The sequence below is a fragment of the Elaeis guineensis genome, chromosome 14, assembly GCF_000442705.2.
Source record: "Elaeis guineensis isolate ETL-2024a chromosome 14, EG11, whole genome shotgun sequence".
NCBI classification, from domain to species: Eukaryota; Viridiplantae; Streptophyta; class Magnoliopsida; order Arecales; family Arecaceae; genus Elaeis; species Elaeis guineensis.
Genome location: NC_026006.2, coordinates 47,104,185 through 47,116,372, shown reverse-complemented (window position 1 = coordinate 47,116,372; position 12,188 = coordinate 47,104,185). Strand labels below are relative to the sequence as shown.

At 42.3% G+C, this 12,188-nt stretch overlaps 1 protein-coding gene across 1 annotated transcript; it reads left to right on the top strand.

The window, feature by feature from the left end:
- The first annotated feature begins 1,432 nt into the window (after nt 1-1,432).
- LOC109506611 (putative disease resistance protein RGA4) lies at nt 1,433-5,288 on the top strand. The gene has a single exon (XM_073248677.1). The coding sequence runs from the start codon at nt 1,433-1,435 to the stop codon at nt 5,249-5,251; it is 3,819 nt and encodes a 1,272-aa protein (XP_073104778.1). The 3' UTR covers nt 5,252-5,288.
- The last annotated feature ends 6,900 nt before the right edge of the window (nt 5,289-12,188 follow it).

Sequence of the window (12,188 nt, the reverse complement as noted above, 5' to 3'; positions counted from 1 at the left end):
TCCATCTTGATTGTTCCTGTCTTCTCCATCTTCAGTCTTGCTCACCACCACTGCAATCTGCATCCTTGTACCGCCTTGCTCTGATACCACTTGTTGGGTGGATGTCTGGCCAGAACACCACCTCCCAAGATCCTTTCAGTACCACACGATGTAGCAGGAAGAAAGAAGAAACAAAACAAAAGAAAAATAATCAAAATACGTGGATCAGCCACAAAAGGGCTCGCCTCCACGGGGCATGCAAACTTCACTATGAAAAAAAAAAATTTACAAGAGGAGATCTCACCCTCAACCCTTGTACACTCAATTCTCTCTCACTAGAAGTTTTCCTCACAAAAGCTCTCTCTCTTGGAAGACCCCCCTGAACCCTTGAAGTGCCTGGCGACCGCTGTCCAGGCGCCTCCTGCTCCTTATCTCTCAGCGCTTCCGCCTCTCTCTTCTTCGGGTTCCGTACGGCTCATACGGTGCGAAAAATCGAACCACTCCACTGTTCTCTGTGTGCAGGGCCTTTTATAGGTCTTAATCACGACTTAGACCATGATTAGGACTCCTTAATCAACCCAAATAACCCCTGGACCGTCGATCAAAATCGGGAGCCATCCACACCGTTTGATCGTGCTTCGGTCCACAGAATAGTGCCGTAGACCGCGTGAAACGCGTGAGAAACGCCCACGCGGTTCACAGGCCCAGCTGTGGACCGCTCGATCCATGGTGGACCGGTGTAAGGGCCAGGCAGGCTGCCTGGGCCTGGGTCGGCCCGCACGCACAGGCATGGGCCGCGCCTGCACGCGGGCCCGCACGGGGCTGGGCCGCGCGCCCGCCTGGGCCGCGCCTGCGCATGGGCCCACACGGGGCTGGGCCGCACGCCCACTTGGGCCGCCCGCCCGCCTGGGCCGCGCCCCCGACTGGGCCGCCAGCCCGCCTGGGTCGTGCGTCCCGCACGCCGCCGCCTGCGGCCGCGCCGCTGCTGCCCGCCGCCGGCGGTCCTCCGCCACCTCGAGTCTCGTGCCGACTTCAAAAGCTCGTATCTCCTTCATTCGAACTCTGTTTCGGATGATCTTAGTCTCGTTGGACTCCGTTTTTCGTCGCGAACCTCACTGTGGGCTCAATGTGGGATGAATCTCGAGGCATCAAATCCTAACAATATGGAGGTCTGAGCTTCCATAGAAGTTGCTAAAAAGAAACAGGGAGGCACCGAATCATATTAAAAAAATAAAACAAAAGAAAAAAGAGAAGCATCAATTCAGATTAAAAAAAAAGGAAAAAAAAAAAGAAAAGAAAAAGGAGAGGCAACGAATCAGATCCAAAAAGTAAAGAAAATTTAGAGAATCTTTCTTTATTTCTTTGTGCTTAATCAACCCTTGCTTATAAATCGACCAGAGATTATTTTCCTCTTCACAAATCAATCATAGACTATTCTCTCTCGGTAAGGGTAATGGCTGACGTACTTCTCTCAGCCTTGGTACCAGTGGTGATGGAGAAGGCAAAAGATTATGTTCTTCGTCAGTTTGGAGCGATGTGGGGCATCCATGACAGGCTAGAAAAGCTGGAAAGAATGCTGTTGGCAATCCATGACAAACTTGGCGATGCAGAGGAGCGGCAAGTCAAGGAAGCGGGTGTGACGAGATGGTTGGCAGATCTGAAGGACGCAGCCTACGAAGCAGACGACATCCTGGATGAGTTCAATTTGGAAGCAATGCGGCGGGAGGCAGAGATTCAGGTCGATACGTCGAAAAAGGTGCGCAGCTTCTTTTCTTTTGATAATCCACTGTGGTTTCATTTCAAGATAGGGCAGAAGTTGAATGATATTGTTGAGAAAATCGATAAAATAGTAGATGAAGGAAATAAATTTCATTTCATGGTCAAAACACAACCACAACTCAGGGATAGACCGCAAACCCACTCCTATGTTGATGAGTCATATGTCATTGGTAGAGAGGAAGATAAACAAAAGATAGTGAAGTTGTTACTTGATCATGTTCCCAACCAGAATATTGCAGTCCTTTCCATAGTTGGTATGGGGGGTCTGGGTAAGACTACACTGGCCCAATTGATTTACAAAGATGAGAGGGTGGAGAAGCATTTCCAGCCGCTCATGTGGGTCTTTGTGTCGGATGTCTTCAATGTTGCAAAACTTGCCAAGGCAATAATAGCTTCAGCGACAGGTACTGAGTGTGAGCTATCAAACATGGAGTTGTTACAACGCCACCTTCGAGAAGTTGTAAGTGGAAAAAGGTACTTACTTGTATTAGATGATGTTTGGAACGAGGATCGGGAAAAGTGGGATGAGTTAAAATCTTTACTAAGAACTGGTGGAGTAGGGAGTAGGATCATTGTGACAACAAGAAGTGAGCGGGTATCGTCGATGATGGGTACACTCGCCACCTATCAGCTACCATATTTGACTGAAGATGATTCCTGGACATTGTTTGGGAAGAGAGCATTTGAAGAGGGAGGAGAAGAGCCTCAGAATCTCGTAAATATTGGCAAGGAGATTGTCAAGAAATGTGGTGGACTGCCTTTAGCAGTGAAGACAATGGGGGGCTTATTGTATTCCAAGAGCCAGGAAAGGGAATGGTTGTTCGTGAGGGATAGTGAGATTTGGGATATGCAGGTTGGTGAAGACGCGATTTTACCAGCGCTAAGATTGAGCTACAGTCATTTGCCTTCCCATTTAAAACAATGCTTTGCTTTTTGTGCCATATTTCCAAAGGATTATGAGATGGAAAAGGATCTGTTGATTCAACTATGGATGGCTAATGGGTTCATTCCATCTGATGGAAGAAAGGAGCTGGAGGACAAAGGGAACGAGATTTTTAATGAGTTGGCCTCGAGATCCTTCTTTCAGGATATCAAGGAAGTTGAGGAGGACGATGATAGCACAGATAGGCATGAACTTTATTGCATAACAACATGCAAGATGCATGACCTTATGCACGACCTGGCACGATCCATTATGGGGAATGAATGCCTTAGCATACAGGACCCTGCTGGGTTGGAAGATGTATCTAGGAAAACCCGTCACTTGTGTATATCTGAGAATTTCAAATTGGACATTCATAGGACCTTGAATAATTCTCCCAATATTCGCACTCTCCTGACCTTGTTAGCTAATATGGGTATTATAGTGACCGCAGATTCATCAAAGCCTAGGTCCTTGAGAGCATTAGGCCTACAAAATACTGTTATTAGACGATTGCCTATTTCAATTGGATTTCTGAAACACCTAAGGTATCTGGACCTCTCCAGAACTCCAATAGAAGCAATACCTGAAGCCGCCAGCACACTTCTCAACCTACAGATTTTAAAACTCTCCAACTGCTGGAGTCTATATAAGCTACCTGATGGCTTGAGAAATATGAGCAACCTGAGGCATCTCTATATTGACAGATGTCCTCGTCTGAAACAGCTGCCAGCAGGTATAGGGCAATTGAGCAACCTGCGAACATTGACGAAGTACATTGTAGGCAATGATTCTGGAAGGCATATAGGTGAATTGAATAGCTTAAATCTCGGTGGCCTTTTAGAGCTGTATAACCTGAGGAATGTGAGGGATGCAGCAGATGCTGAATATGCTAATCTTAGTTCCAAACATAACCTTCGCTCATTAATATTATGCTGGGATATGATTGAGTGGAATCCCTTCTATTATTATGCGGAAAGTGCCCATCATTGTGATGAAGATGATGTTTTGCCTGCAGAAAATGCTAAAGAGGTTCTGGAAGCCCTTAGACCTCATGGTGGCTTAAAGCTGCTGGCAATATGGCGCTATAGTGGTGCCAGCTTTCCAACATGGATGGACTCACCATTGCTGCAAAATTTAGTTGAAATTCATTTGGGAGTTTGCATGGGTTGCAAACATCTCCCACCTTTATGGCAGCTACGTTTTCTGAAATTTCTCTACCTGACCAAGATGGATAGCATCAAACATATCTGCAGCAGTACCATCTATGGCAATGCAAGCAATGACACAGTGCAAGCATTCCCATCACTAAAGAGACTGGTGTTGCTCAGGATGCAGAGCTTGGAGAAGTGGTCAGAGTATGAAGGAACTGCAGAGGTCACGCTGATTTTCCCTCACCTTGCTGAACTTGAGATCATTCATTGCCCAAATTTGATGACCATGCCGGAGTTACCATCTCTCAAAAGTTTAGAAATGGAAGGAACTGACATGCAGTTGGGCTTGGTCTGTAGTCTGACCACACTGTCTTCCCTTAGCATTAAAGTCTATGAAACGAGCGATGGTGCAGAGTCGCCTCCTCTAGCTCAGAAAAAAATGTCTTTAAGATATTTCAGATCTCTTGAAAATTTAATTATCACCGCATCCGAGAATCTGGCACGGGTACTGGAAGAGGAAGAGGAGACGAGAGGGCTAAGCACATCCCTGCATTATTTGGAGATTGAATGCTGCAATTGGTTTTTCTCACCATCACGGCAGTCATCATCACCCTTGGCAATTTGGAAGAACCTTGGTTCTCTCCTATCTTTAGAGATTCAGTGTTGCGAAGATCTGGTCTACTGGCCGGAGGCAGAGTTCCGTGGCTTGAACTCACTGAGGAAGTTAAGTCTCTATGGTTGCAACAATTTGGTTGGCCCATCACCTTTGCCATTGTCCTCATCATCATCCGGGCATGAAGAGCTCCTACCAAACCTGGAAGATCTGGATATATTACATTGTGATAGTCTTCTGGAATTGCCGGAGCTGCCTGCATCCCTCAAATCATTATATGTTGGCTTTTGCCCCAAATTGAATTCCTTGACAGAAGGCCTGCGACACGCCACTGCTCTTGAGAATTTTGATATTTCAGGTTGCCCAAGCTTGACTTTCTTGCCGGTAGATCTGGGGCACCTCACAGCACTCACGAGTATATATATCAGTGGGCTTTCTGGCTTGAATTATTTGCCACAAGGGCTGGGACAGCTTGCTGCACTCAAGTCTCTGGGCATCAGCAGCTGCCACAAATTGTCATCTCTGCCACAAGGGTTGCAGGGCCTCACGGCGCTCCGGCGTTTGCAAATTGGTCACTGCCCTCAGCTGTCATCACTCCCCGAAGGTCTTCAACAACGACTCCCAGGCCTTCAGCATCTGGTAATTGAAGGGTGCCCCAACCTAGAGAGACAGTATAAGAGAGGAGGACCGTATTGGTACCTGGTCTCACGCATCCCCAATATAGAAATAGTATCTGTGACGAGGAGCAACTTCAGCACATTGTTTCCTTCCTTTGCTTGCTTTAGAAGACCATCTACTTTTTAATGTCATTCCAGTCCTTTCAAGGTACAATCCTCTCTCTCTCTCTCTCCCCCTCCTCCCCCCCCCCCCCCCCCCTCAAATGAAATAGAAATTAGTGAGTGCAGTTATTTGAGTTCCCTCACATTCTTGTTCCTATTGAAGGAATCTGATGGCACGTATGAGATCATTTTGTCCATGCTCGCTAAAGCAGTTTCTAAAGGTAACTAATGGCATCTTCCTGAGATGGTGGACACACCACTGTTCGCATAAAGCATTATGAACCAATTCATGATTCTCACAAGTATTTTTCAGGGTTAAGAGGTGAAGTGGGAGCTAGAGGTACATCAGAATTTTTCATTCATTTTTTCTCATTCTATTATTCTCTTGCTGTGTCAGATAAGCAGCAAATTTAGCTTCAGGATGAATTAAGAGAGTTCATGGTACAAGCAACTTTCTTGTTAATCATTTTAGCATGGAACTTCTTGCTATTCTCAATCTAGTATCAAGAGAAACGACATATTACGCCTTGGATAAACTTTTCACATATCTGCAGACCAATGATCAAGTGGCTTCATGTGAATCTTCTTGATAGATTTGCTTTTCTTGTTGTTAAGCATTTAAGGGGACACTGGGAAGAGACAAGCTTAATTCTTTCTTAGAAGATGGCATTTGGCATTTAATTTGATTGTTTTCTCTAAACCTTATTTTATTTGATATCCTTCAATATATAAATATTGTATTTGAAGATTTCGTACAGTACATATGCTTCATGTACCGAAAACAATTGAAAGGTGGAGATGTTTATTAATTATTTGAACATTCACTTTGGTTGCTCCAACTATTTTTAAGTAGTATCACACAACAGCTATTTGTTTGAGCAGACTACAATCTCTAATAGTTTTTTCTTGCTTGCTTTTATGAGGAAATGTTACTAGTGATGGTTTCTTACAAGCTTTGGCACTTCTCTAGTTAATCCAGGAGGAAAAAGAATGGAGTTACTAGAGTATTTTCTAGAAAGAGAGAAGCCATGAAGGCATTGATGTCTTCTTGCCACTCTATAGCGTTTTTTCTTTTTTTTCCCTCTCGGTTTGTCGGGTTGGGGGGGGGGGGGGGAGGTGGCTAGTGAATCGATCAGCTCCAAGAAAACGAGAAGCTGAATTCCTGGTTACTGGCACCTCTGCTTTTGATGTTGGGCATAGATACCGAATGAAGGATCCTAGAGGTACAATCTACGGTCTACATTGCATGACAGTTCCTCGCCTTTTTTGTTCTGTTTTCTTTGGTGGTTCTTTCTATGCGTACATCTCTGTTTGTCTGTTTTTTTTTTTTTTTTTTGAAGTTTTTTTTTTTTTTTTTGAAGGTAATCAAGGAGGAAGTGAGGAAATTCACCCTTGCATAAATATTATTATATTTTAAGTAGACAATATTACAGCGTGAAGGAATGATTAAAATTGTACGGTGATTGTTTCGGGGTCCATATGGGGAGAGGTACTAATGTAATGTCATGTGGCTGCCTCTTTATAGTGGGGACGCCACCTGGAAGCACAAGGTAGAGTGTGGGTTACACAGTGACCTGTAGTTCCATTTACCCACTAAGCCCAAGGTGAAGCCGAAGATGAAGATCATTCCGTCAAACCAAAATATCGCAGGGTGACAATGCAACCTGTGAACCGGACTGATATGGTTGCAAGGAGCTGTGCATAGATCGGACCTTTCCGTTGGATGTGACAAACCATTGTTCCTTCTTCTGCTAGAGACTTCTGAGGAAGATGTCCTTACATGAAACTCTGACTTTCCAGTCCCAGCTTCGTCGCTGGGAGTGGAGATAAAAGTGCTCTGCCAAACCCGTACATGATGGGGTTTCTTCCGGCACAAGATGGGGTCTTCCGAGTCTGGGTTCACCTCTTGAACCACTGCAAGATTACTCATACTTAGAAGGAAATTGCAACTGAATGCTTTGAAACTCAGTCATTCAGAACCCTGTTTTACAGTTTGCAGAACCTGTATTCTGAAAATCCGTTAAGTTGTGAATCTGATAACCTATAATCCTGAAACTCTGTAAGTCTTGACTCGGCAGCCACCTTCTGTTCCTCCTTGAATTAAGCTTCTTCAGCTTGATTCCTTACTATGTAAATAAACACAATGCTTAAATAAATGCTGGGTGGTTTTTACCTCCATTTTCATCACAAAAGACATTGCAATCTGAGAAGGATGGGACTCCTTGAATCTGCAGGCTAGCTACTTGAGATAATCAGCGGGTGGATATTAATTATCCTCTGAGATGAAGTCTGACATGCAGGATCGAAGTTACTTGGATTTGGAGTTCTTTGTCCAATCTTTTGCCAAAAAAACTACGGTTCTGACTAACTCGTTAACTGATTTAGCTTCCGAACCAAAAAGCCTATTGTTTCTCTCTTTCCAGAGACTCCACAGAGTGATGGCGACCATGACTTCCAGCGCCCCTGGTTTAGTTTAATATTGGTGCTTCTGTCTCCACTCCATCCAGAGGTTTTCGATATCAATTGGAAGGTCCCTAATGAGGCATGGTTTTAAAGTTCTCTTCCAAACTTCAGTTGAGTAGCTACAATGGAGAAATGTATGGTCCAGAGATTCATTTTCATTGTAACATGACATCTACTAGGTCCGTGCATTCCTTTCTTTTCAAGGATTTCCGTAGTTAGAAGCGTACGGTTTAAGTATAACCAATTAAATAGCTTGCATTTTTCAGGGATAGAGAGCTTCCATATGATCTTTACGAGAATTGAAACCTTCCCGCCATGCACTAGGAATTTGTAATGAGCAGATACTGAGTATGTGTTGTTTGGAAATCATTTCCAAACCCTCTTATCCTCATGAGTCGATCTGTCAAAATTTCGCAGCATGCTTGTCAACAGCTGAAAATTTGAATGTGCCACTGGGTGAGATAAATTTAGGAAATTTTGAGACCAGCTGTCCTTTGATAGGAAAGAACGTATGGTGCAGTTTTTATCTGTTGCCAACCAGAAGAGCATTGGGAGGATGGTCTGGAGACTATATTTAGAGATCCATGTGTTGTGCCAGAACAATGTGTTTTCTCCATTACGCACTTGGACTGATGAGAAAGGGATAACTAGCTTACCTACGTCCAACACTGCTTTCCAAAAACTTGAAGCTTTCCTTCTAATATTTGGAAGCGATGAGAGATTTAAGCCTGTCGAGTAGTAATGTTATTGAACCAATAATTTCCATGTTCCTTTGTTGTCAGAAAAGAATTTATCCCACCATTTTATCAGCAATGCTTGGTTGAAGATTTTTATATTTATGATGCTCAGTCCACCTAGAATCTTGGGACGGCAGATGTGATCCCATTTAGCCAAGATCTTAAAGTTAGAATGTTTTTCGGTTCCACACCATAAGAAATTCAAGCAAATGGAGTCAATTCTCTTTGTGGTAGCAGTCGATATCCTTGCTATTGTCATCCATTATGTGGGTATCGCCCTGAGCACAGAATTTATCAGTGTGAGCCTGCCTGCAGTGGATAGTACCTTACATTTCCATCCTGAAAGTTTTCGATTGATTTTGTCCGCTAAAAAGTTCCACTGATTTGTTGAGAAAGACCTATCATGTAGCGAGATACCCAGATATTGAATTGGGAGATCTGCTTTCTTGCAACCCAGAATTGCGGCACATCCCTGAGCTTCCTTTGAATCTAATCCCAAGCCCACCAGTTGGGATTTGAGAAAATTAATTTTCAGACCAGAGACTATTTCGAAGGAGTATAGAATAAACTTTATGATGTTGAGTTGGGATTTATCTCCTAGACTGAAAACCAGGGTACCGTCTGTGCATTGAATGACATTAAAATTGCTGGTATTCTGATTAGGACGAACAAAATCTAGTAGGTTTTCATTGATTGCCTGAACGATCATGCGGTTGAGAATATCAGCTACTAAGATAAATAACACAGGGAATAAAGGATTACCTTGTTTGTGGCCTCTTTTATTCATAAACCATTTTCCTGGTTTACCGTTGCTGAGGATAGCTGATGTAGTTGTTATCAATATCTGAGCAATCCATGAGGAAAATCTTGGTCCAAAGCCACGTCTCTGAAGGAGCGTGAATATTATGTCCCATGAGACACTATAAAAGGCCTTCTCAAAATCAAGTTTGATAAGGAGTCCTTTCTTCTTCAGTTTTCTGAAATGATTGAGAATTTCTACTGCAGCTGCATAACTTTCAGAGATGTTTCTCCTACAGATGAAAGCAGTTTGTGAATTATCGACTAATTTATCAATTACCTGGCTCAATCTGATGGAGATAAGCTTTGAAATAATTTTGATGATTCCATGTTCGAGACTGATAGGTCTGAAATCTCTGACCGATGAAAATTCTGCTTTCTTAGGGATAAGCGTAATGTATTTATAGTTTAGTCTGAAAATGTCTACTGTCCCATTACTGAATTCCTTGAAGAGTTTTATGAAGTTGTCCTTGGTAGTCTCCCAATATCTTTGGTAGAACGAGATTGGGAAGCCCTCCGGTCCCGGTGCTTTATCGTTGGCAAGGCTGAAGATAGCTGCTGATATTTTTTCATCAGTCAAGTCAACCTCTAAACTCTGTAAATCCAAAGGCCCATCTGGGTAAAGGTTTTCTCAGTCTAGTTCGACGTTCATCTGATCCGAGTGTAATACCTAGCCCATTTGGGCCCTGGACCAAGCCCAAACCATCAAAGCCCATAAAAATTAAAAAAACAAAAATGAAGAAGACTTCCGTAGGGAGTCTTCTTCTTCCTCCCGACTGGCTCCTAATCGGAGTCGAAAAACATCACCTGGGAGGAGTCAAACTCCTCCCCTCCGGTCTTATTTAATGGGGAGACCTCTTCTCTCTTCCCCCACAAAAGAAATCAAGAGCCAAATGGCGAGGATCGCCGAAAATTTTGCTCGCGGATGCCCTCACCATGCTCGCCTCGATTTCTCATCGGAGACGTCATCGGAGCTTGAGATAAGCCCCGGCTCCTCTTCTTTCCTTCTCCCCCTTCCTTTCCTTGCCTGTGTGTACGATCGTCGGTAATCGAGTTCACCAGATTTGTTGGAGAAAATTTTCCCTATTTCCGTCGCCTTTTTCTTGATTTTTCTAGCACCGGTGGTCACCGCCGACCGCTGGTTTGGCTTCTCCAGGATGCGGTGTCGTAGCCCTCCTGCAGCCGTGCCTCGCTGAAGCACAAGCCACCCTTTTCCCCCCTCGTGTCTCTCCTCTGTTCGGCTAGGGAAAGAAAGAAGAGGAAAGAAAGAAGAAAAAAAGAAGAGAAGAAAAAGAAAAGAAAAGAAAAAAAAGGGGGAAAAGAAAGGAAAAAGAAAAGAAAAGAAAAGAAAAAAAAATGAGAGAGAGTTCTCTCTTTCCTCTCTCCTATCTCTACTTTCTCTCTTCAATTTCTTTCTCTAGATTCTCTCTCTACTTTCTCTTTCTAAAATTTTTTCTCTCTCTAGGGTCTTTTTATTCTTTCTCTTTCTCTTTAAGTGCATCACGGAATCTAGGATAAATTTGAGATAAAAATAAGATAATCTAAAATCGCTTCGAAATTCATGCAGTAAGTTGGATTCTAGCCCGATCCTTATTCAAAATTTATAGCATCTGATCATAGTTAATTCATATTGAGTCATCCTAATATGACCTCCGATGATCTCGATCATGATTACCTCATCTAAAGAATATGAAGATTCTCTCTTCACTTTCTCTCTCTACTTTTTTTCTCTAAAATTTTCTCTCTCTTATGGATTTTCTCTTTCTAAAAGTCTTAGGACTAGTGGAGGGTCCAGATATTTAGATAAATCCCAATTTTGGAGAGGTCTTAGATTTATATTATTAGGATCATTTATTCGTAATTTTTTCATATATGATTTTTATACTTAATTTTGATCATGTAGAGATGTAATTGTTGTATAAAAAGATGTTGAGCAAAATATCTTGATTTTAGATTCGTAGATTGAGGAGCTCATCGAATTCTGCATTTAGATCAATCACCGATAGAGGTAAGAATTTCTGTACATGATCACTATTATATATGCTATTTTATCGTTGGTCTTGTATCATTGATTTTGCATCGTTGAATTTGAGATCGATGAATTGGCTATATTTGAGACACCATTATTTGCTTATATGATTTTTGAGCATGACTATGTTATGTCAATATATATATATCAGTGATTGATGGCATGATTATATGGGTATGATATATTTATCTTGATCACACTGCAAATTGAAATTGATTAAAGAAGTCAAAGTATTATAATTTCATGAAATTAAAAAAAAAATGAGATATGGTTTGGACTAGCCTTATCATGTAGAACAGTCTGTTAGGAGCTTATGCCTGAAACAGTCCGCCAGGAGTTTATACTTGGAACAGCTCCCTCGGACTTATACGTGGATCAACCGGCTAGAAGCTTATGCCTAAGATAGCCCGTCAGGAGCTTATGCCTGGGACAACCCCCCACGGACTTTCGTATGTGGGACAGCCGACCAGAAGCTCATCCTGGGACAGTCTTGAAAGGTTTTTAAGTAAAAATTTAATCGAATAGAGACTGAGGTATAGACTTCGTTAGTCCAAAGTCAGAAAGAAAAAAAATAAAGATCATATGATTATGAAAAGAGAAATAGATGATAAAATATAAAATTAATGCTGAATAAAAGAGTTTCACCCGTTAACATACGATGATGCATCTCTTTTGACAAGATAGATAATTTATAGATGTTTGCATTATTCTGTATATTGAACATGAGATTTTATGTTTTATTGCTTATCCTTATTTTTAGATTATATTATTATATTGATGTGATATGAAAATTTTTACTGGACTGTAAAGCTCACATCCCTCTATTTTTTTTTTCTTCTTAGAGTTACAGGATGTTCATGGTTGGCTATGGTATGGATTTGCGAGTGAACAAATGCATAGATAGAGGGTCATTGATACTTAATCAGAAGATTGAA